The 25,534-nt window shown below is 42.4% G+C and overlaps 2 protein-coding genes across 5 annotated transcripts in view; one reads left to right on the forward strand and one right to left on the reverse strand.

Annotated features, from left to right (window-relative positions):
* The window catches only part of CERS5 (ceramide synthase 5), a 28,711-nt gene extending 12,799 nt beyond the window's left edge, over positions 1-15,912 (forward strand). The window contains exons 2-10 of one of the 2 annotated variants that reach the window (XM_069092574.1): positions 7,566-7,671; positions 8,082-8,212; positions 9,064-9,121; positions 9,902-9,952; positions 10,512-10,604; positions 11,672-11,800; positions 11,910-12,016; positions 12,624-12,780; positions 13,781-13,888. In XM_069092574.1, coding sequence (XP_068948675.1) covers positions 7,566-7,671; positions 8,082-8,212; positions 9,064-9,121; positions 9,902-9,952; positions 10,512-10,604; positions 11,672-11,800; positions 11,910-12,016; positions 12,624-12,780; positions 13,781-13,789 — 841 coding nt within the window. In that variant the 3' untranslated portion in view covers positions 13,790-13,888. Of the gene's footprint in view, positions 1-7,565; positions 7,672-8,081; positions 8,213-9,063; positions 9,122-9,901; positions 9,953-10,511; positions 10,605-11,671; positions 11,801-11,909; positions 12,017-12,623; positions 12,781-13,780; positions 13,889-15,030 lie in introns of those variants that run through there. The other variant, XM_069092573.1, reaches the window with a different exon arrangement.
* A 4,750-nt stretch (positions 15,913-20,662) lies between these two features.
* Positions 20,663-25,534, reverse strand: part of COX14 (cytochrome c oxidase assembly factor COX14) — a 17,939-nt gene continuing 13,067 nt past the window's right edge. For all 3 annotated transcript variants that reach the window (XM_069092576.1, XM_069092575.1, XM_069092577.1), the window contains one exon: positions 20,663-20,996. In XM_069092576.1, coding sequence (XP_068948677.1) covers positions 20,809-20,988 — 180 coding nt within the window. In that variant the 5' untranslated portion in view covers positions 20,989-20,996 and the 3' untranslated portion in view covers positions 20,663-20,808. The remainder of the gene's footprint in view (positions 20,997-25,534) is intronic.

Consider the following 25,534-nt stretch of genomic DNA (forward strand, 5'->3'; position numbering starts at 1 on the left):
CTCTCTCTCTCTCTCTCTCTCTCTCTCTCTCTCTTTCTCTCTCTCTCCCCCTCCTTCCCTCCCTCCCTTCCTTCCTTCCTTCCTTCTCAGTCGGGGTTAAGTAACTTGCTCAAGGTCACACGGCCAGTTATTTTTGTGTGGGTGCTGAATATCTGAGGCCGGGACCCATCCCAGGTCTCCTGACTCTGGGGCCAGAATTCTTACTCACTGCGCCACCCAGTGGCCCCTAGGTGGATTCTTTCAATCTCTATTTTGCCTTCTGGTTCAAAAACATAGGGCAATTTTCCTTGAGAATTTCTTGGAGGATGATTTCTAGGTTCTTTCTTTGATCATGGCTTCAGGTAGTTTTCTATCTGGCAAATTCGGCTTTTTAAGGCATTCTTCTCCTCATTGCCTTTTTGAGCCTCTTTTGCATTTGAGTTTGTCTGTTTTTTAAGGTTTTATTTTCCTGAGTCAGGCTGTTGACTCTCATTTCATAATTTTCTTGCATCGTTCTCATTTCTCTTCCCAATTTTTCCTCCACTTCTCTCTGCTTCTTAAGGTCCTCTATGGCCTGTAACCAGCTCGTATTTTCCTTTGAAGTTTTTGGTGCAGGAGTTCTGACTTCATTGTCTTCCTCTTGTTCCATGCTTTGATCCTTTTTTGTCCCCAAAATAGGAGTCTAATGTTGGATTCTTCTGTTTGTTTTGCTTCCTTTGCCTGGTTGTATGGCCCCTCAGTCACTTGACCCCTGGGCTTTTTGCCACAGTAGGACTCTGCCACGAGACAGGAGAGCTTCATCCCAAATGCTGGGGTTTTCTCAGCTGCTGGAGGTATTAGATGGGTGCCCTTTCTGAAGTCTCCACACGCTCTGGCAATCTGGACACACACCCCAGGACCTCTACCCTAGACCGCAATCCAGATCCAAGCAAGTTAAAGCAAGGGCGATTACCCCTCAGACTGGTGCTTGGTCCCCCTACACTCTGCAGGCCAGGAGCTGAAGCTGCCATGTGGCAGGAGCTGCCCTGCAGCCCTCAGCGGCTTCTCGCCCTGGGGACAACAGCCACGAACTCCCCACTACTGCTCCCAAAGTCCACACCGCACTGATCTCTCACCTTGCCCTTCGCATCCATGTGCCAATGAATCTGGAAACAGCCACAGCTGCTGCTGATCTGGAGTCCCTTCAGCCAGTGGCTGGTCAAGCCCTCCCTGGGGCTAAAACCTCTGCTCACGAGGCCTGGGTTCCGCTCCCACAGCCCTGCACTGGCCGATTCCTGTGGGCCTGCCGGGCTGTCCTCAGCGGGAGGTTAGCTTCTCTGTGTCATTTTGTGGGTTCTGCAGCTCCAAAGTTTGTTCAGAGTCCCCTTTTACATGAATTGAGGAAGGTGAATTGAGCATCGGGGAGGTCCTGTTTCTAATCATCAGAACTTCTTGAATCTGAAATGAGCTGTCTTGAAGTTAGTTCCTTGACACTAAAGGTATTTAAACAGTGGGTGGATAGAAGGATTCTCTGTCAGGATTGTAATGGAAAATACAGTGGGTTTTTAACTCAAGAGCCTGAGATTCAAGTCCCAGCTTTCTGCTAATTCATTAGTTGACCTTGGGCAAAAGTTTACCTTTCTGAGGCTCAGTTTCCTTACCTATAAGATGAGAGGGTTGAACTAGATATCCTTAAAAGTTCCTTCCAGTTCTAACATTCTGAGTTTGGCCTCTACCACTTGACTGTCTGTGAGACTTTGCGCACATCATTTCAACTCTAAGGAAGATGACCCTCTTTAGCTCAAGCTTGTTGTAAGGCTCAAACTGTATTCATAAGTGGCTGTTCATTGCAGCTAGGATATACACGTAAGCTATTATTATCGACAGAGTGAGATTAGATGATGCCAAAGCCCCCTGACTGGAAGATGTGAGAGTCAGTAATTCAAACCAATAAGCTGCAAACGTTTTTGATTGTGTACCCATCCCATCTAAAAAACATGTTTGAGCATACCACCAATACGTTATTTATAAATTATATCTATGTACTGCTGTACTGATGTATTACCTACGTTATAAAACATAAACAGGATACAAACAGAAATGAGATAAAGATTAAATAAATTATATTTTTTAAGTTTGTTTTTTTTACTTTTTAGAGGGCGGAAGACAGGGCAATTGGGGTTAAGTGACTTGTTGGGATTTGAACTCAGGTCCTCCTGACTCCAGGGCTGATGTCTATTCACTATACCACCTAGCCGCCCCTAAAGGTGTTTCTTTTTTAAAACCACATCTGTGGATTTATTCATCATTGGGAATTCCAAATGAGGATCTTTTTCCTAGTGCAGGTCAGGACCCTTTCTGCCACTGACAGGTTAGAATAGAGAGGCTAAGTGATTTGCCAGGGTCACCAAGCAAGCATGTCCCAGAGGCAGGACTGAAATTCTAGTCTTTCTGCCTCCTAGGCCCATTCTGTATAGGGACCAACACCTTTTTTGACTTTGATTTAAAAAGTGAGAACAATATAATTGAATGAGTCATAATTTTTTTAAATTTTGGTGTAACACTTTGTGATACTATGACTGGAAAGTCTGCATTTAAGTTTCTCTTTTTCTTGATTTTGTCATTCCTGGAAAAGACACCTTGCACAGATACACAGATCCAAATAGAGGAAATACATTGCTGGCAGCGTTTACTAAATAGTGATGCCCATTTTTCAGTTCTGCACAGTTTTTGTCAATATTTGGCTAGTAAATTTTCGTCTTACCTGACATCTGTTTTTGCTTTCTCTTTATATCCCTAACACTTGGCATAGTGCCTGCTACTAATTTATAATAAATGCTTGATCTTGCAGATTTTTAGAAGGTGTTAAATTTTTATATTTTTCACAAATGGGTTCAAAGCTTATGGAATATTTTTAATCAGGTTAGATAATTCTGTTTCTGAGGTTTTTAATCATACCGATTTGAGAGTTTTTATAGGGGACACACCTCATTTTTTGGCAACAAAAGCTAAGTTTTTAAATGACTTGCTAATGATGGCTTCATACTATCATTAGCTAATATTTCAAGTTTTGCAACAAATATACTTCTATCACTGGGCCTTGCCTTTGTCTGTGAGGCCGAACAGAACAAGTCTTCCTTATGATAGGCCTCAGGTACTTGAACCATATCTACCATAGCACTTCTAGGTCTTCTCTTCTCTAAGTTAAAAATCCTTAGGTCATTCTACCAAACATCATACCATAGAACTTCAGAGCTGCTTCTCCATTTTGAACTCCTCAAAGCTCTTTGTAAAATATGATGCTCGGAACTGAATAAAATATTCTGTGTATGGTTTCATTAGAGCATAGTACATTCCACTACAACACTGATTTAAACCACCCTAAGGTGGTGGGAGAGATAGTGCCTCTAAGAGCCACAAAGACTTTAAATTCATCATATATTCATTAAGCAGTTATAATATCCAAGACTAGATTTTAGGCCTTTCATACTACGAAGACAGAACCTTCAATCTCTTCATCCTAAATTCAGAAAATGTGAGTGCTGAAAGGAATCTAGGAGAGAAGAGACATGACCTAAAGAGGTTATAGACCTAAAAATACCTTAGGGAGCCCTCCAATCATAGGATTCTAGATTTAGAACTAGAAGGCATCTCAAAGATAATTTTCTTAACAGATGAGGTAAATGAGGCTCAGAGAAGCAAATTGACTTGCCCAAGATTCACAAAGATCGTTCTTAACAAAATGAGTAGAAACTCAACCTTGTGGCTCCCAGGCTAAGCACTCTCCCTTACTGGACAACACCCTTACCCTGTCTGTGTTCAGCAGTACTTATCATGCTAGATACTACTCTGAATTACTAAATGCCCCTTACTGACCTTAACTGAATTGTTTTCAAGATTCGGTGCTTCTGCCTTTGCACAGTCAAGGCGCGTAAGGTGTATCAGAGGTCACGTCTACTTCACCATTTCTGACAAGAGCTCTGTACCTCCTAAGGCAGGCCATACCATTTTGGAATATTGATTAGTAGGAATCTTTTTCTTTCTATTGAGCGAAAATCTTCCTCTCTGCAACTTCTTTATATTGCTCCCAGTACTGCTATATTATGTGTATATCAAGTAAAACAAGTCTAATACTCCATATGATAACCCTTCAAATTCTTGGATTCTGCTAGTACATTGTCTGCCTTCTGTTGTCTTCTCTTTTCCATATTAAATAAATATCTCTGGTCCAATTCTATATGGCATGGTGTTTGGGCCCCTCAGTACTTAGTCATCCTTCTGAGATACAGTTCAGTCTTCTGTTGGAGTTCCTAAAGTGTGGTACCTAGAACTAGATACAGGATTTCAGGTATCTCCGGACTACAAGGGTATAGTAGGAGTGCTGCTGCAATAATATCACTGCTTTAATTCTGGATACAGTGTTTCTATTAAAGCAGAGCTTATAAGACACCCTCAGACCTTTTTCATACCCCATAAATCTCATGCTTGTGCATACTTGATTTCTTTGAATCCAAATAAAGGTTTTACATTGTATTCAATTCAGATAATTGCGCTGGCCCTTTGTGATCTTTATAGCTACTGATTCTGTTGTGTTAATGTTAACCAGCCATCCCTCTTAAATTCTGTGTTATCTATCTACAGGTTTGATAAAGCATGTCATCATCCAAGTCTTTGAGAAAAATATTGAACAGTATAGGGCCAAGGATAGGTTTGAAAGAGATCTATTAATTATTATCCCTTGACTTTTAACCAGTTGCAAATCCTTTGAACTGTACCAGAGATGCTTGGTTTTTTCATTATCCACCAGGATATCATGGAAGACTTTATCAAATGCCTTGGTGAAGTCTATGTATGTTGTATTTTTAGAATAGTGCCTAGCAATTGAAGAATTTTGCCAGTAACTAAAATCAAGCTTGTATTCCTATAGTCTTTATGAAGATAACTTTGTTCAGGAGACCCTAGTATCATTTTCTCTTCCATCATGACTTAACATTTATTGGGAAGGGATGTATGTGTGTGTATATCACACATACACACGTGCAAGGGAGGTAGTAGGAGCCAGGAAAAATGTTGGAGAGGTATGTGCCCCACAAAATGATTATTGTGTCACAAATTGATTATGCTGTCATAAACTCTTTGAGCAAGAATGAATCTCAGAAGTAACTGCAGAATTATAAAATTTGAGAGTTGGAAGGGACCTCAGCAGTTATTTAATCTAGTCCAATCCATGCACAAAAATAATCCCCACAATAACATATCCAACAGGTATTCAGCTTCTGCATGAAGATCTCCTGGGGGAACTCACTTCTGCCTATTCGACTTTTGGACAGCTATAGTCATTAGGAAGTCTGTTCTGAAATCAAGCTCATATTGTCGTCCTTGCATCTTTCACCCAGTGTTTCTGGTTTTAAGCTCAGGCCAAAAAGAACAAGTCTGGTCCTTCCCCGTGATGGCCATTCAAAGACAACTATCATGTCCTTCCCCTCCCAGTCTCCAGACTTCTCTAAGTTAAATATGCCTAGTTAGTTTCTTCAACCTCTCCTTAGGGTGACATGGATTCAGTGCCCTTCAACATTCTGTTGCCTGCCTTCTGGATACTCTCCAGTTTAGCAAAGTCCTTAAATCGTGGTGCCCTCAGCTAAATGTGACTCTAAATGTGGTCTCATGGGGACATAATTCAGTAGGACAGTCATCTCCCCATTCGCCATCTTCCTTTTAAATGCGTCTCAAGATCACTTTAACGTTTTTGGTTACCACATCGCACTGTTGACTGGCATTCAGATTACATTCTATTAAAATACCCCAGATCCTCTTCAGAATAGCATTTGTTATTTATTATTTACATTTATTCTAATGGAACTTCATCTTATTAGATTCAGCCTAGTATTCTAGCTTTTCAAGAGCCTAACACATTGCCATCTAGTGTTTTAGCTATCTCTTTCTTTATATCATCTGCAAATTTAATGTATATGCCATCCATGACTTCACCTGTATCAGTGATAAAAATGTTAAGCAGCATATAGCCATGTTGGCATTAAACCTTTAACAATCTTTTGAATCTGGCCATCCAGTCAATTTTGAATCTTTCTGCTTGTATTTTTGACTAACCCACATCTCCACCTTCTCTATAGTATGAAATGCTTTGTTAAAAGCTTTGCTAATCTAGGTAAATTGTATCATCATCATTTCTCTCACCTATAAGTTTAGTACTCCTTTTAAAAAAATGAGGCAAGATCTGTTTTTAACAAAGCTATACTGGCTCTTTGTAATCACTGCTTTCCTTTCTAGATATTTACCAACCATCTCTTTATCTAGATTTAGCAACCCTTTGAAATCTGCTTTCCCAAATTTAAGTTGTGTGTTAAATTCTGCCCAGATTTCTTATCCTTTATTACACATTCTAGGATGGAGAGGTCACTCCACCCCGCTCCCCTCCCAAGGTTCCCATCATTTCTACCACAGTAACCAGTTCTTCCGTGTTAGTGAGAGTAAGATCCAGAATAGAATCTATTCTTTGTTGGCTTCTCTACATTTTGAAAGATCAGATTATTACTAAGGCAAATCAAGAAGTTTACTACCTGCTAAGCTTTTAGCAGAGAAGAGAACTTCAGTAGATGTCTGGATAATTGAAGTCCCACGTCATTGCCAGACCTGTAATCTGTTTCTCAAATTACTCATTTAAACTTTCATTTTCTGACCAAGTAGTCTGGAGTATAGTCCAGTGACAAGATTATTTGTTTTTACCTCCGTAAACCATGCTTCTTGCCTCTGGTTCCTGGTTCTTTGCATGAGTAAACCTTCCACCTCCTTCCTCCTTTACATACCTTGTTTCTTTTGAATAAGATACACTTTTCCAGAGCCATAGTTCAGCCATGGATCTCATCTTACCAAGTTTTGGGGATACTTATGAGCTCAAATTTACCCTTTTGTATGAGAACATCTTGTTTGCTACCCAGTCTTCCACCTGAAGCATGAATCTCCTTTACCATGTTATTACTGACAGAAGGCTCCTAATGATGAATTTCTATCTCTAGAAACATTCTATTTCATTTTAAAATGGTTCCAGTTCTAGAAAACACTTTCTTATACTGAGCTATATAATTAGCTTCCCTGATGTTTCCTTATAGTCATTCTAATTCTTCCCTCTGGGACCAAGGAGAATTAGTCTAATCCTTTTAGATAATAGCCCTTCAAATATTTGAAGACTGAAATCATACCTTATATGCCACCATTTGTCTTCACCTAAACATCCCTTGTTCTTTCAACCAGTCCACACATAACATTGTTGTCTCACTGTCCTGGTTGTCTTTCTCTGGTTGTGCTCAGATTTGTCATTGTCCCTCCTAAAGTGAGTACTCACAATTGAACACAGTACTCCACATGGCTTCTGACCAGGGCTGTGTACAGTAGTATTATAACCCCTTTTGGATGGAGGTAATAATCATAATCTAGTCAATTAGTGGCAGATTCTGAAATGACATTCAAAAGTTTTTGCCCTCAGAACATTGCTAGACCCTGTCCATCACATCCTATTCCAATCAAGTGCTTTCCTTGCTGAAACAAATTATAATTATATTTAGAATTGGCCTTTGGCTTCCTCACTGCAGGTTTATTGCTAAGCCATGTGCAATTCATCTTGGCATCCAGGAGAGTGTTCCCCACCAAGCACAGCCCAATGCCATCCTTGAGAAGGTGTACACATCCATAACAAAGGTGAGTCAGTACAAAAGGTGGGAAGACGGCTCTTGGGGGAAAAGTTCCTTAAAGGGTGAGAGTAGGATGAGATGATATCTATCAGGTTCTTACTCTGAGAGGTCCGAGGCTCCTGTGAGAGCTAGGACAGGGAACAGTTCAGGGTAGCAGCAGGGTTTCCTGACTTAGTTTCTATAAGCCAGTGCCTGTTAACATCCTATCCCACCTTTTCAGGATACCCCCTTGGGAGGGTAAGTATTTATGGCTCGATCACTTCCTTCTGACTGAGGATAGTATAAAAATGAGCAAAAAAAAGCCTTAGTTGTATAGGGTGGGGGATCCCTTCTTCAATTGCAATGATTAGAGGATAAGATCATTGGTATGGAAGGGCTGAAGAAGGGAGTGTTCTGATTATCATCTTATATCTGCAGTATCCTGATGGGAAGAGGCTAGAGGGCCTCTCAAAGCAGCTGGATTGGGATGTCCGAAAAATCCAAGGCTGGTTCCGCCATCGGAGGAACCAAGACAAGCCCCCGACACTCACTAAATTCTGTGAGAGCATGTAGGTCTGCAGGTTAGGGGGGTGGTTGGGTTGAGGAGGTGGGTAGGACTGGGCTGATATTTCCCCTTTGTATCAAGATACCTGTGGCTGGGTGTGAGTTACCACATTAGAGCTAGTGTAGAATCCTTGGGTATTATCTGTAAGTCCTAGGAAGATGGACAACTTTAGAGACTTGTCATCCTTTTTTCCTTGGCCCACCTGAGTACTTTTTTTTTTTTTAAGCAATCGGGGTTAAGTAACTTGCTCAAGGTTACATGGCCAGTTATTATTTCTGGGTGTGGTGTTGAGTATCTGAGCCCGGATTTGATCCAGGTCATCCTGACACTGGAGCCGGTGCTCTGACTTGCTGAGCCACCTGGCCGCCCCTCACCTGAGTACTTCTACCTGAGTAGTTCTATCCTGTCCTAGGTAGGAGGAGATCCCAAGGTTATGCACAGCCATAAATATTGTTAGGTGGTACCAGCTCTGATGTGAATTGTCATCTTGGAAGGAAGCCAGTGAGTTGGTAGACATTATCCTCAGGGGTAGAGTATTGCTTTGACCATTGGCATAGAAAGGTATCCCTATCTCCACCCTTTCCTACCCACACCCGCCCACCTATAGAGTCGATTCAGGAGAGGAGACAGAAAAGTGAATGATACCTAGTGAAACAGTTACAAACAGAGGCCAGAGGATTAACAGTGTTTGTTGATATAGCAATATGTGTCCCAAGCCTACATTTTTATTCTAGGCTTACATCAGTAGCCTGACACAGATACCATTCTGATTTTCTATTCCCTCCCTATCCCAAATATCCCAGAGACTTTGTGTTATCTGGGGTTGTGTCTAATCTCTACTCTCTCCCTACATAGGTGGCGGTTCACCTTTTATTTATGTATATTCTGCTATGGGATCCGGTTTCTCTGGTCGGTGAGTCTGACCTGGCCACTAGCTACCGTACCAGGGCTCAGAGTTGAGAGCCCTGGAACCTTGTTCCCTTCTCTCATTATTTTTTTTCCCTTTATAATGATCCCAGCCCATATTTAAACACTGTGCAGATTGCTTTTCCTAAGAAAGTTGTCTAATTTTAGTGCTTCAAGGCTTCTAAAAGTAGGAGTTCTGAACCTTTTTTGGGTCATGGACTGCTTGGGCAGTCTGGTAAAACTTAGGGACCCCTTCTTGGAATGATGTTTTTTTAATAAACTGAGAAGAAAGTGCTTTATTTCAGTTAGAGGTTAGTTCCTAACTTTTCAGACTCCCTGAAATATAGCTGTTGACTCCAAGTTGGGAACTCTTGCTTTAAAGGGTTTCATGAAAAGACAACTTTTGACTTTTAACCTTTGACTTTTTGCATGGTATTACCTGCCAGTTGAATCAAATGGAGTCTTTTCTCTCCTGCTATTTCCCATATCCAGGTGGAGGTTTATGGGTAGACCCTGTAGTTTCACCTACCTTAACTTTCCCTCCTGTTATCCCAAACATGTTCTCTATAAGTGGAATGGCACTTTATTATCCTGATGGATAAATTCAGATACCTGCCAAACCTCTTGGGAATTTTGGAACCTGTCATGTGACTCACCTTTTCTCCTACCTGGTCCTCTTCTCTTCATATCCATGTCATACAGAAAGAGTGGGAATGTAAAATTAAGAAGATCCCAGGACCAAGCTGGGTTCCTGAAGACTGATCAAAATTCTCTGTTCTTTCCTTAGTCACCCTGGTTCTGGGATACCCGACAATGCTGGCACAGCTACCCCTATCAGGTAGGAATTAAGATTTCAGAGGATCTCAGATGAAGGGACCCAAATAGTGAAACCAATGGTACATTTCCTTTTGATTCATCAGAGGATTAGGAGCTAGGTCCATCCGATGACATAGCATGGTGTATCTGCAATGAGGTTTGTTCAGTTTTGCCCATGGCTGTGACCTCTTGGATGAGCTGGTATCACCTATGACCAATATTCATGTCATAGAGAAGCATAGGAGAGATCCTAGAAGAGTGGAGAAAGGAACTTAATTGTTCATACCCTACGATATATATTCTGAGCATAGCCTTACTGTTGCTTTGTCCCAGGGTGAGCATCACTGTCTTTTGGCAATGGAAGAGGAGAATTGAAGTGGATGAAAGGCAAAGTTAGGGGAGGCTGGTCTGAGTACCCAGAAAAAGGTTTTTGTCGATGCCGTATCTAGGGCAGGGGCCTTGGGGTCACTCTGCATAGACTGAGTGGGGTGAGTTTTTTTATTTTTAAAGGCAGGGCTGGTTAGAGAGATGGAACAGCTTTGATTAGTTATTTTCTAACTAGTTCTCCTTGCCTTTTCTAGCCTCTCACATCTGGCCTTTACTACTACTATATCATGGAACTGGCCTTTTATTGGTCTCTAATGTTTTCTCAATTTATAGATATTAAGCGAAAGGTAAGAACATTATTTCCTAACAAGCTCTTATCTTTCCCCCTCCATTCTTCTCTGGCAAACACCTTCACTGCCCGATGATGGACCCTCTCTTTTCTCTGGCCAGGTTCCCAAAAATTAAACCTAGGTAATAGCTTTAATGGGACTGTCATTTTTAGAAGACACTGTTGTATAGATTGGGAAACAAGGATTTATGGGTGCATTCCATTCTGTTTTAGACATTGGGGACAGAACGATGAGTGCTAGACAATTTGGGCTAAAGACTAGTACCTGGCAGAACTTAAATGAGAGAACAAAGAGACATGGTAAGGATTCAGGCCTAGCATATGGCTGAAAGTTCTCCCTGCAGTTGGTGATCACTGTTCTGTGCATCCTGTTCTCTGTACTTTGGTTCCACTAAGAATTACAGATTGCTAGAACCATTTGTAGTCTCAGAAATCATCTAGTTCAAACTCCATTTTTTCCAGGTGAGGAAACAGGCCTAGAGAGAACCATAAAATAAGAGATGTTAGGAATAAAAGTTATAGATCATCTGATAAAAGCTCATTTTATAGATAAGGAAACAGATTTTTCCATAGTCACACAGTGAATTAATGGCAGAGCCTAGAACAAGCCAGTTCTGACTCCCAAGTCTAGTGTACTTTTTCACTGCATTAAGCTATGATATTTTGGCTAGTTGGTGAAATGGTACCAAGGACTTAAACCCTCTCCAGAAGAGAAGAACCATATTTAATGTTCTTTATACCTTTCTAGTATAATGGGTGTGTGTAGTTCAGCTAACTTGCTGAGAAATGGATGAATCCAGAGCTAGCTTAGCAAACAAAGTCTACGCATCCTTTCAGTACCTCAGGCATAAAAAAAAATGAAATGTCTCTCTTTTAGGTCGTGCTAACAGATTTTTGGTCTGAGCACTGGTGGAACCTTGCCATGGCCCAAATGCAGGCAGAAGGGAACCCTTTCAGGGAGGGGATGGTCATGGAAGAATATTAAATGGGATATGAAGTTGACCAGTGTCACTTAAGGCCTTTGTTGAGGGCATCCCACTCCACCCCTGTACCTTGCCTTCCTAGGATTTCCTGATCATGTTCGTGCATCATCTGGCCACCATTGGGCTCATTACCTTCTCCTACATCAACAACATGGTGCGAGTGGGAACACTGGTCATGTGCCTACATGACTCCTCAGATTTCCTGCTCGAGGTGAGACCCCAGACTCCTCCCTCTTCATATTTCCTTTTTCATTTCCCACCAATCCTGATAGAAGATCTGCTCCTCTCTCCCATTTACCTGTTTTTTTCCTCCTCCCCAGGCAGCCAAATTGGCCAACTATGCCAAGTATCAGCGGCTTTGTGATACATTCTTTGTGGTGTTCAGTGTCATTTTTGTGATCACTCGCCTTGGTATCTATCCATTCTGGTAAGTATCTGGGCAGTTAATATTCCTAACATTCCTAACTATAGGGCAATGGTGTCCTATTGGCAGCTTAAGGGACAGATTTTGGGAACCCTACTCTTAAGAAAACCATATACCTTGCTAAATCTGAGTGTGTCCAGCCACTACTACCTGCTCCAGCTCAGCCCCAGGTAAAACGACCAGACCACTACAACATCCAGCTGCCAGTACCTGAGGCCCCAGCACAAGAAGTCTGGGACAGTGCCCCCTGGGCCCCAGAAGCAGAGATTAAATTTAAAAGCCAGAAAAAAAGGCAAGCAACATGAGGAAGAAGAATCCAAGAAAATCAGTGACCACAGAGGAAGTGACAGGGAAGATAAATCTGAGTGTGTGTATATACTATTTCAGAACTTCAGCTGCCTTAAGCAATATGCTTAGAGTCAAGGGCCCAGACCCCAAGAGTCCCCAGCTCATTTGGTGCCCCTGACCATCCTTGCTCTTAAACAGAAACATCCCTTTGGGGAGCAATTTCACCAAGTAAAAAGAATGAAAAAAAAGACAGGTCCCAATTCCTAAGGTTTTCAGTTTTGTTGCCATCTCCCGTGGTCTGACTCTTGGGTTCCCCCTTTAGGATCCTGAATACAACCTTGTTTGAGAGTTGGGAAATCATTGGACCTTATTCTTCCTGGTGGCTCTTCAATGGCCTTCTCCTGGTCCTACAGGTTCTGCACATCGTCTGGTCCTACCTGATTGCTCAGATTGCTTGCAAGGCTCTGGTTCGAGGAAAGGTGAGGGTCAAGGCTGATTTCCTACCTCCAGATCTGGCTGGGAAAGATTAGCGCTGCTTACAAGAGATGTCCCATAGTCTCCCCATTTTTCCATGGTACTTGGTGAACTATTTCTGCAAATAAGGCAGGGAGCCTGTGGTTTCTCACTTTCTCCATTTCTTATAATTCCAATTATTTTACCCCCCTTCCCTAAAAGTGAAATAAGGGCCAAGAGGAACAAAGATCCATTCTTTCAATGCACTGAAAAATTATGTAGGTCAGGAATGTCTAAGGTTCTACAGATTTTCTTGAGGGGGCCTTTTTTGGGCTTCTTGTTCTCTCCCCTGCTTTGTGCAATGATTGCTGTAAATATCTTTGATGACCCAGGGTGACTGAAGTGCTTTGAAGCAGCCTAGGAGAATAATTGGTTTGAGAGGCGCCCCCTTACATCCTAGGAAAAGGTCCTTTGGTCCCCAAGAGAGAGGGCTGGCTGAGAAAGCTCCTCAACATCTGGCTCCTGCTCAAATATATTAAAGCAGAAAAGAAGGGAGTTGCGGCTAGGTGGCACAGTGAAATAGAGCACCGGCCCTGAGTCAGGAGGACCTGAGTTCAAATTCGGCCTCAGACACTTAACACAAAAACTAGCCGTGTGACCTTGGGCAAGTCACTTAACCCCAATTGCCCTACCTTCCCCCTCCAGAAAAAAATAATAATAGAAAGGAAGGAAGCCTTTAAAGAGGCACCTAACTGAATTCTTTAAGTTCTGAAGTGGTTGGAAAGGGTCCCAGACTGAGCATTTCAGTTTCCCAATGCTCTGCTGTCATCAAGGGGCAGTAGGTTCTGCTCAAGGAAGGAGCCATTTCTAGAACTTGAGAAGGAGCTTGTTCAGCCACGTCTGTGATCTCTTGTGTTGATGTCCCTCATGGCTGCTGCTGCTGGTTCTAGGACTTGCTTAGTGTCTCTTCATCTTGCTGCAGCTGTCCAACACCTTTCTTCTCTCTGGCTTCTCTCTCCTGACCAGGTGACCTAGCCAGGAAGGATTAGACCCCGACTCTATATTCTCAACTCTTTTCTCACCTCCTTCCTTTTCTCTGTGCCAAGTGGGAGCTGGACAGTCTCATCTCTTGCATGTAAGTGCTCTGCTGCTGTTTCTTTACGTGTGTATTTTCTTCTTCCCTTTATCTTTCTCTTGTCTTCTAAGGGCTTGTCCTCACTCCTGACTGTGTGGAGTGATTTGGGAAGGGGCCACTGCTGAATAGGACTGAAGCCGCCAAGCTCCTTTCTTTGGCCTGATGGTGAAGTCTTTCCGTAGTCATTCTAGAGTCAGTCTGCCCCCTGGTGGGTTTGGACATCCAAGCCAGATTCAAAATTTTCTATAAGTCATAAGACTTGAAAGTTGCAAAAGCTAGAGATCAACCTAGCCCCTAGTTTATACTTTGAGATTTCATTGTTATTATTTATAATCACCTCATATTTGTATAGCATTTAAAGGTTCACAAAGTGTTTTCCTCATGAAGACCCTGAGAGATAAGTAGTCTAAATGTTATTATCCCCATTACAGATGAAGAAACTGATGATTACCCTAAAGTCAGGTGACTTGCCTAAGGGCTGCATGAAGCAGAACTGAAGCCCAAAGCTAGGCAGAGCCAGGAGGCAGTCAGTTTCTATTAATACTCTGTATCATGGTCCTGCCCAAGAAGACATAGATTGGGGAGTTATAGGCTAGTTAGTTATACCTAAGCCAAGGACAGCCGGATCTCCTGGAAACTTCCTGGCCTGGGGTGAGCACTTGAGGGACTGAAACAGCTTAGTTTGTGAGTGTCCATGAGTACTGGGGAATTCATGTATGAAAGGTGGGATTAGGAAGGTCATCAGTTGCTTCACGTTACTACTGATGAGACCCATGTTTTTGAAGTGGTTAGGTTTCCTACCAATGGAGTTTAGGAAAATAAAGGGAAGACTGGATTTTCCTCAACTTTCCCAGTTCCTACTGTATGAGAATTTAGCTGTTTTCTGGGAAGAGATGCTGAGACAGATCAAAGCTGGACCTGAAGGAGTCTATTCCCAGCCTAGACTGCCTTCCATCATACCTTGGAAAGACCGTATCTGTATGCCTGTATCAGAGATGGTGAGGGAATTCAGTATAGATCCTACAACTCCCAGAGCCAGGAATTGAGAGTGTAGGTTGAGACCAGAGACTACTTGGCAGAGAGCATAGTTTCAGTTGCAACTCTGTTCTCACTGTTCTTTCTTTGGCCCTTGCCTACCCAGGTATCAAAGGATGACCGAAGTGATGTGGAGAGTAGCTCAGAAGAGGAAGATGTGCCCACTGGCAACAGGAAGTGTCCCTATGATAGCAGGTCCAGCAATGGTGCCAACCAAGTCAATGGCCACATGAGAAACAATTGCTGGGCAGAAGAGTAGGGTAGGCCGACATGGTGACTCCAGGACACATGAACTTTCAGGGTCACTGGCAACCTGCTCCCCGTGTCTGTTTCCCCACCCATAGCCCCACTCTTGTGTGGCCATGCAGACCCTCCAGGCACTGAGGAGAGAAAAAGAAGCAAACATTTTCACTTTCTAAAAAAAACTCTGCCGTTTTGTATTTAATAACTTTCTTGTCAGTAATGTTATTTGCTGTGTGTGCGTGCGTATGTGTTTGTATGTATGTATATATACATATGTGATTTGGTGGGTTGGGGCACAATTCTGGACTGGACTTCCTGAACTATGCCTTGCCCCTTCACCCCCAACTTCAAGTTCTGCCTGCATTCCTGGATCACGTTGACTTGTCCTTGGATCACCACTCCCACCTTCGTTATTGCTTATGCCTCTGCCCCTTTGGACTCTCTGAATACAGCCAATCTCAACACGTTTTCTGCAGTGGAGCCAGGAGGCAACATGTGATGACAGTTATATTGGGACAGAAAAACTCTAGGTGGATGGCCAGGGTTTATTGTGGCCCTTCTCTACCAGCCTCCCTCTTCCCCCCTTCCCCTCAGCATCACCAAGAGCTGCCGATATCCTGCTCATTACTCAATGGTACTTGGGGGTGGGCTGATGTTGGGGGAGGGCAGCAGCCACTGGGGGAGCTGTTACCATTTTCTACCATTGTTTACTCTTTTCTGTGATTAAAAGTGCTTCAGCCCTCCTCTTCTGTCCTAGCTATTAAAATGACTGTTCCTACTACCTCACTGGATCCATGGATTGGAACTGAAGGTCTTAAAAGCTCTAGCTCTCCACAGAACATTATGAGAAGGTCCATCTGAGTTATAGCTAAGAGTTGCTTGGTAAAAGAAAAAGATGTGATTCCCCCTAAATTTATACAAGAGACTATGATATAACACTTTTAGAATGAAAGGGGTGAATCATTCTGACCAAATGATTTCCTCTTAAAGTTCACACTATTACATCTGAAGAAAAAGCCATATAGTACGGTCAAGTGAGCATCTGTTACAAGGGGCAAACCACAGAATCATAGACTGCTAAAAGGGACTTTTAATGGGCACTTAGCCTAAACTACTGATTTTATCACAGAGAGAAAGAAACCGAGGTAAGTGAAATGGCCTGAGGTTAGATCAGAGCCTGGACTAGAACCAAGGTTTCCTGATTCTGAATCCAATGTTCTGTACCACACTGGATAAGAGCTGTAGTTTCCTTATCTGTGAAGTGAGAGATTTGGAATAGATTATTTCAAGGCTCTTCCCATCTCAAAAACTGGAAAAACCTCCAGTTCAGATCTTGAAGATTGTCCTGCCATTCAGTCTCCCAGAGTTATGCCAATTGATGATGATTTGGAGAAATTAACAGATAAGACCTTCCATTCTTGGACCCTTTTTTTGCTTTGTTTTGTTTTTGGAGGGGGGAGGGCAGGGCAATTAGGGTTAAGTGACTTGCCCAAGGTCACACGGCTAGTACATATTAAGTGTCTGAGGCTGAATTTGAACTCAGGTCCTCCTGACTCCAGGGCTGGTGCTCTATTCACTGTGCCACCTAGCCGCCCCTGGACCCTTTCTTAAAAGACTTTTCCAGCTTGACAGGATCTATCAAAGCTTGCAGACTGACCTAGGATTCCACCTTCATGCTATGATGAGACATCAGAGGGCCTGTTGTTTAACAACCAGCCTGGCTAAATTCAGAGAAGTACCATCAGGTTTGCTGCAGGATAATGGATTTTTTTGGCCACAGCAACTTGTGAAGACCACCTGCTAATTTATAAGGGTGGATGTGACCTGCCCCAGTCAGAAGAATAACCACATTGATGATTGATAACTTGAAGAATGTGTTATCTGTACGCATTGATCTTACCAAAATGTTCCTGAGATTTGGATCTAAATTTCAAGAACCAAATTATTGGTGTATATGCTACCAGGTAATTTTGGCTGTCACTGATGCAGATTAAAATTAAATGACATTATCTCCTACTTCCCTTCTACAAAAGTTACTTTGTCAAGGTGACCGAAAAAAGGGCCTGAAACCATGGATGTGGGAGAATGTATTTTCCAGTAAGTAGGCTTCAGCATCTAAATATGCTTCCTGAACCCACCACTTCCCAGAATAGTTTATCTTGATGAATATGTATAATCAAGAATATCTTCCAAGTCAGATAAGAACAATGGGTTCAACTGGTGTTAGGATTTGTAGAATCACAAAATCGAATATTAATATTAAGTCCAAAGTTGGCTGCACCTAGCTTACATAGGACAATATGAGATAGTATATACAATATTTCCAGTGTGTTGGTAGTGGGAAGATGGATAAGGTTTCTATTCCATTTGGAAAGGCTAGTCTCATGTGAATAGTCTAAGTCCCAATGCAGAACTGTTTTGCAACTCAGTCTTAGCAACCTGGCTGGGGACCACTGAAAAATCAATAATTTGGTCACATGACTACTATTTGTCACTAACAATTCTGAGTTATCTCAGCATCTGGTTTTACTATTCCGTTCTGAGGAAATTTTTTTTTTTTTGCTGCTTTTTGGAGGGGGGAAGGCAGGGCAACTGGGTTTAAGTGACTTGCCCAGTCACATGGCTAGTGTTAAGTGTCTGAGGCTGGATTTGAACTTAGGTCCTCCTGACTCCAGGGCTGGTGTTCTATTCACTTGTGCTACCCAGCTGCCCCTTTGGGGAAATTTTAACTTGAAACATTCCAGACCTTTTACTGCCTTCTTCTGATGGCTAACGTCTGTTTAGAAGGGCCTCTCAAAAAGTAATGGGGAAAAGGGAAATGGGGACAAAAAGCATCTAACCTCTTTTGGGTGGGACATGGGCTATCAGCCCGTCCCTCTTTGATTGGCACTTTTGTCGAAGAGTTAAAATAAAAAGGAAACTGTTCTAGTACAATAAAATGGGTTCAAATCAAGCAAGGCTTTTACAGATATTCTTGAGAACAATGAAGCACCAGTTAAGTCTAATCATCTCAAAGTGAGCCATTTTTGTTTCTGGAAACTGGAATATGACAAGCCATAATCAGGGTGGTAGTTCTCTGTAGATTCAGCTTTACACAAATGACCTAGCACCTGTTTTTCTCTAACCAAGAATAAAGGAATTTGTGAGTTCTCTTCTGATCAATCAATACAGATAGGTTTCCTAAAGGGGATAGAGTCAACCTACAAAATAGTCTAAGGAAACTGAGCACATGGCAGGCAGTAAATAAATATTTAATTGATTTGAGAATGAGTGAGTAGGGGCATATATGAGAAGGCTATCTAGTTGCTGATGAAAAGGAGATAAGCAAAGTCAGAATACTCAGGTTACCATCAAACCATCTTTCCTTTTTTTTCCTTCTTTGTCAGTTAGAAGTTACCTCCCAGGATATGGGTTAAGGGCTTGAGTTCCTGTTATATGAGGTCTGACTGACTGCAGGAACTGGAGAAAAGTGGGAGGGGGAGACTTGAGACACTGCCTTCATACAAAAGGATTGGACTTGTTTTGTTTGGCCTAAAGGGCATAACTACCTATGTACAACTGGCAGTATTTGCAAGAAGCAAAATTAGGCTAGCTGTAAGGAAAAGCTTTCTAATAATTAGATCTATGCCAAATTGGAATGAATTTCCTTGGGAGGTCATGGGATCACAAATCCAGCCTAACCCTTATTTTACATATGAGGAAGCTAAGGTCTGGGGAGGTCGTATCTTCCACACAAAGTGTATGGGGTGTTCAGGAAGGCTACCATCTCTAGCGTGAAGGCTTACCAGGCCCTTTTCAGGACTGCTCATCCACTTCTGGTGTCCAACTCTCACTCAAGTCTCACCTGTGATTCCAAGAAGCTAAGCACACAGAGTGGGCACACCCCAGTGAAACCATCTCAGCAGACAGGCTTCAAACCCATCAGTGAGTTAGGGGATGTCTACCCCAAGCATGTGAAGACTTTCCCCAGAGGAATGAACAGATGAGAACAGTCTGTTCTGATGGCCATAAAGGAGGCTGAAGCAGGTGCCGTAGAGTACTTAGAACCTGGTTAGATATCCAAGACACCATGGTCATGTGACCCACTGCATCTCGGGCCATTGCCAGTCATCTTGACTTTTGTCTTGCCATTGGACGTCAAGAACTGGGAAAGAGAGTGCTGCTGACAACCTGTGGCACTGCCTCACTCAGATCCAGTTCACACGCCCGTCGTTATCCCTGGATGTCACTGGTTCTTTGAAAACAGCAGCCAAACAATGGCTGGGTTGTGATTTAAACCCAGGTCCTCTAAGTCCAAACCCATCACTCTTCCCCACTATCTCATACTGTGGGTTGGGCTCCCCATCAGAGTTTGATGAACCTTTCTCAGCTGTGTAGGGATTCTTATTCCAAGAACTGGTTGGAATTGGACTATTAGGTTTCTTAAGTTCCAACTCTTATGGTACCACAAACACCTATGTACCCCTAAAAAACAGAAGCCATCAAGCTATCCATATTACTGGGGCTTAGGGTCCTGGGTTGTTGAAAGCAAGCAATTTACCCACAAGAGCTATGTGCTTCTCTCCTATCTTTGAGGAAGGGAATTTTAATCTGAAAGCCCAGTGAATCCCAAGGAACTACATGTTTGTTTTTACATGTGGGGTTATCAACCTCTTCTTGAAGATAATCCTTCAGGCTCCTGAGTCTTTTTTTTTTTTTTGCTTTTTAGAGGGGTAGGGCAGGGCAATTGGGGTTAAGTGACTTGCCTAAGGTCACATGGCTAGTAAGTGTTAAGTGTCTGAGGCCAGATTTGAACTCAGGTCCTCCTGATTCCAGGGCTGGTGCTCTATTCACTGTGCCACTAGCTGCCCCCTCCTAATTGAGTTTGCTTCTGAGTACAGCCATCTGAAAAAAGCAAAGGCCAATATACTCAGTGAGTTTAGTGTCAATCAGACTACCGAGTATTGGTGTGTTCAGTTCTGGGTCCTGTTAACAATACCAACAGGGAGTACCAAACTGAGGGGTTTAGAGACCATAAGGATCAGTTAAAGGAAATGAAGCTTAGGCAAAAGAGACCTGAAAGAGGAAAGGAGGATAATCGCTTTTTGTCAGATGAAAGGATTAAGCTGTACAGAAGTTACAAGGTGGTGCATTTTGTTTTCACATAAGAACTTCCTAACAGAGAAGTCTGACGGTGGACTGGAATGCTTAGCAAGTTCCCAGGTACTGAAGGAGTTGAAGCAGAGGATGGAGAGCATCTGTTAGGCATATTATACAGTGATTAATACTTTGGGTTAGAGGTATGAATAGATGATTCTTGCAATCACTTCCTGCTTTAGCAGCGTATGAAAAATAAACTACCTAAATTTCTCAGGTTACTTTACAGGTAATCAAATTCAAGGGACGTTAGGAGTACAGTCTGACCAGGATATTGGGAAGCTGAGCTTTTATCTCTGTGATTTCTGCCCTGCTCAGATAGAATAATCCCCAACTCAAGTAAACAAAGACCACGAGCCTGAAATGGCAAACCATATTTAATGTCTTTATATGTCCTTCACTGTCACCCCTCTGTTACCCCATCATCACTTAGAACTCAGGGCAAGGAGTACTTCAATACATTCCTCTGATCAAGATTGGAAGCCAGGGAGACTTCCACACAAATTCAGTCCCGTAGAATGTTTGGAGCCTTCTGTTCTTCAGCTGCCTGACGGAGGACACCACGGTGCTGAAAGTAGCGGTAGGCCCGGGCACTACACAGGAAGCCGCCATACACGGTGAGCAGCATCATGGAGGCAGAGAAGGCCTTGTAGCCAAAGTCAGCTAGTTGTTTAGCCGATGGCATTTTGCCCCCTGCAAAGAAAATGGAATCAGATCCAAATCCTTGAATATGATACACATACTCCCAAGTGCTCACCACCTTTCTAGTTAGAATCATCCCAGCTGGGGCTGGTGATGCAGTGAATAGAGCATCGGCCCTGGAGTCAGGAGGACCTGAGTTCAAATCTGGCCTCAGACACAACACAAAAACTAGCCGTGTGACCTTGGGCAAGTCACTTAAACCCAATTGCTCTCCAAAAAGCAAAAAAAGAAAAAAATCATCCCAGCAGTACACAATATATTTCCCATATAAAAAGGCTAAGGTTGGTAAGAGAAAGTGAAGACAAAGACTTCCTTTGGCAATTCCCAGTACAAAGAAGCAAACAGAACTGAGCAAACAATGAACAAGTGCTGAATTAGAAGCAAACAGACAATTGATTATTATCCTTGTTCATGGGTATGAGCAAAACCAAAAAGAATCCAAAAACTGCCTCACTTGGCTTGGGGCACGTGATCTGATTTTTAAAACTTATTTCTTAGTTTTGTTTGACTAAGGCTAATAATTAAATCTGCATGTCCTGAACATCTGACAGATCAGATGGCCAGTCAAAGGTATCAAAGATCAGCACATGGCAGCGTGTTAAGAGGGTCCCAAGTCTCAGACACAGAAAACAATAAAATAAAAAATAAAAAAAGTCACAGATCAATAAATGCCTCATAACACAAACTGTAATCTTCCAACTATCCTCAGCCACCCTTTGTAAGACTGTTTGGTTTTTTTTAAGAAAAGGCATTCCAACATTCAGTTGGAACCTCTGGAACACAACTACAAGACCTAAAAAGGTGCTATCTTGGAGAGCTCACTGCTTCCAATGGCTTCAAGTGTTATCTCAATTGCAGATAGCTTGCTTTTTTTTTTCTTTTTGGAAGGCAGAAGGCAGGGCAATTGGGCTTAAGTGACTTGCCCAAGGTCACAAGGCTAGTAAGTGTTAAATGTCTGAGGCTGGATTTGAACTCAGATCCTTCTTGACTCCATGGCTCATGCTCTATTCACTGCACCACCTAGCCGCCCCACATATAGCTTTCAAAACTGTATGTGCAGCCCTAATCTTTCTCTTACAGTTGGGGCACATGTCAACTGCCGGTTGCATATGCCACACAAGCTCAGTATGTCCAAAACTGATTTCATTATCATTTCTCCTTCCTTTCCCCTAAAAAGCCCTATTACTCCTTTAGAATTCCCTATTTTCAATGAGGATACCATCATTCTTTTAGTTACTCACTCAGGTTCACGAACTGAGTCATCCTCAATCCTTTCTTAAGCATTTATTAAATACCTACTATGTAACAGGCACTGGGTTAGCCATTGAGGACAAAAAGACAAAAAATTATAGATCCCTATTCTTAAGGACTCTGCATGCCAGACAGCAGGGCACAATGATTAGAGAGCAGGCCTAGAAGCCAAAGAGACTTGGGCTCAAGTCCTACATATGGACACCCAGGATCCTGGGCAAGTCACTTAAACTCTGAGTGTTCCAGATAATTCTCTTATGACTCCAAGTTGCAGAGAGGCTGCCAACCTTCACTGTACAGGGATTTCTCTATACCAAAGAAATGACAATTCTAGTCCTTATCCCTGAAAAATGTAGAGCAAATAAATACAGAGTAGTTAATAAGGAAAGGCACTATCTGGATCAGGAAGGAAATGTGTGCTTGAAGAAAATCAGCAATTCTGTGAAAGAGAGGTGAGGAAGGAATGTATTCCAATTGTGGGATGGCTAGTACAAAAGCAAAGAGACAGGACATGGGAGTATCATATATGAGGAATAGAGAGAAGACCAAGTTGACTGGATCAGAGTGTGAAGAGATTTTGTATAACAAAAGTTGGACAGATAAATTAGATACAAGTTGTGAAGGACTTTAAAAGCCAATCAGGGTTCCTAGAAGCAACAGAGTTATTTAGAAAGGTCAGATCTGTTCTTAAGGAAAATCACTTTGGCAGCTATGTGTACAGAAGTACACGGAGAGGGAAGGAAGGAAGGAAGGAAGGAAGGAAGGAAGGAAGGAAGGGAGGGAGGGGGGGGGGGGGGGGGGGGGGGGGGGGGGGGGAGGGGGGGGGGGGGGGGGGGGGGGGGGGGGGGAGGGGGGGGGGGAGGAGGGAGGGAGGAAGGAAGGAAGGAAGGAAGGGAGGGAGAGAGGAGGGAGGGAGGGAGGACACTAGGAGAACACAGAGTGGGAGGCCAGTGCAGTAATCCAGTTGAGAAGAGATAAGGAAGGGCTCTGAACTAAGGTGGCAGCCGTGTGAAGAGACAGAGGAGGTCAGAGAGGAGAGATACTGAAGAGGTAGAAGGAACAAGCTGTGGCAACTGACAGGTTATATGAGGTGATGAAGAGTGAAGAGCTCAAGATAATGTCAAAGTCACAAACGGAAGAGAGATTGGAAGAACAGAAAATGACAGAAATAGCTAAGTTTGGTAGAGGAGGAGTGTTTGAAGGAAAAGTTACTGAATCTAGGTTTAGATGGATTGAGATCAAAATGGATGAGGACTAAGAAAAAAAGACCATCCTATTTGTCAGTGAAGAGATCAAGGACATCTCTGGGGCTGTTCTGGCTCTCCTACCCTCCAAATCTAACCAGGTGCCAAGTCTGGTCTTCTCTACGTCCCTGACATCCACACACATTTAGTCTTTTAAAGGCAGTAACTGTTTGTTTCCTTGTTCTCTTCCTCTCTCTCGCTGTCTCTCTCTCTCACCTCTAGCCACTTACAGAACATAAACACCTATCTATAATGTAATTAATGTCTGTTCAAATGAATGTAAGATGGGGAAGAGTTGACTATGTATATTAAAAGACCTGAAGGCTAGGGGCGGCCAGGTGGCTCAGCGAGTAAGAGCACCGGCCCCAGAGTTGGGATGACCCGGATCAAATCCGGGCTCAGATACTCAGCACCACACCCAGAAATAACTGGCCATGTAACCTTGAGCAAGTTACTTAATCCCAATCAATTGCTTTTAAGAAATTAAAGTAAAAGAAAAAACCTGAAGGCTGAAGACCCTGGGCTGAGGATGAGTTAACAGTGCAATGCTTGTAGAAAACAAGCACAGTATGGGGCTGGCAAACAAGAGCAGGGTGAATAGAGGTGAGATTCTCTGTTCCCTCCTTTACCAATTACGCTGAGCCCTACCACCAATTTTAGGAAGGGAATACATTTTGAAAATTGAACAACAGAATGTTCATTCAATTCAACATTCATTAAGTTTGGTGAGAAATTTTTTTTACTTAATAATAGCAATGACAAGTTGGCGAGTGCCTTTCTGAGGTGAATGTGTAATCAAATGAGAGGCAGAGGTGATTCTATAATTTTGATTACATGAAACTAATGGCTTTGGCATGGACAAAAATTAATGGCAGAAAAAAACCTTTGTTTCAAATATCTCTATTAATGTCCTGATATCCAAGACATCCAGCAACTAAGAGGAAGATCTGACAAGTTATTTCCTCATAGATAAGTGATCAAAGGCCATGAATAAACAGTTATCAAAAGAACTGCCAACTATTAACAAGATAGAGAAGAATATTCTAAATCACAAATAATGCAAAAAATACACCAGGGAGGGACAGCCAGGTAGCTCAGCAAGTAAAGAGCACGGCTCCAGTGTCGGGATAACCTGGGGATCGAATCCGGGCTCAGATACTTAGCACCACACCCAGAAATAACTGGCTGTGTAACCTTGAGCAAGTCATTTACCCCAATTGCTTTATAAAAAAAAAAATGCACCAGGGTTCTACCTCACACTCAGCAAATTAACACAAATGACAAAGCTGAGAATAGTCAGTGCTAGAGAAGTTGTGGAAAAACAGGCACACAAATACACTGTTGGTGGAACTACTATGATTGCTATAACCTTTCTGAAAAGCAATCTGGAATTATGCAAATAAAGAAGTTAAAATTTCCACTGTTAGGCATATACTTCCAAGGAGGTCACTAACCAAAAAGTTCTATATACACCAAGATATTTATAGCAGCAATTTTTGTGGTAGCAAAAAATGGAAACCAACAAGATGTCTATTAATTAGGAAATGGATAGAAAAATTGTGGCACACGTGGTACATGACTATAATGGAGATTTACTGTGCTATAAGAAGCAATGATAAAGGTAGAGAACCATAGACTTGAATGAAATCATAAAAAACAGAGCCAAGCAAATAATACACACATCCAGTTAGGTGGAAAGAATAACAAAACAATCAAAAATGAAAGCTGCAAAACTGCAAAAAACAAGGCTGGTCTCAACATTTCCTTTTGCTTCTTTGAAAAGGTAAGGAAGTCCACAGACATGAAACAATGAACACAATATCAGATTTTTTGTTTGATGTACTGATCAGTTTTGCTGAATATTTTCCCTCTTTCTCTTTTTATTTTTTAAATTCTTTGTATGCAGGGTGAAGTAGGCAGAGCCAAGAAAGCAATATACAATGACTATTGTGTAGTCCACTACAAACAACATATAGTGGAAAGAACTACACACACACACACACACACACACACACACACACACACACACACACA

The sequence above is a fragment of the Petaurus breviceps genome, unplaced genomic scaffold (assembly GCF_028583685.1).
Source record: "Petaurus breviceps papuanus isolate PSGF00001 unplaced genomic scaffold, PetGlider_PUasm1.0 191, whole genome shotgun sequence".
Classification (NCBI taxonomy): domain Eukaryota; kingdom Metazoa; phylum Chordata; class Mammalia; order Diprotodontia; family Petauridae; genus Petaurus; species Petaurus breviceps.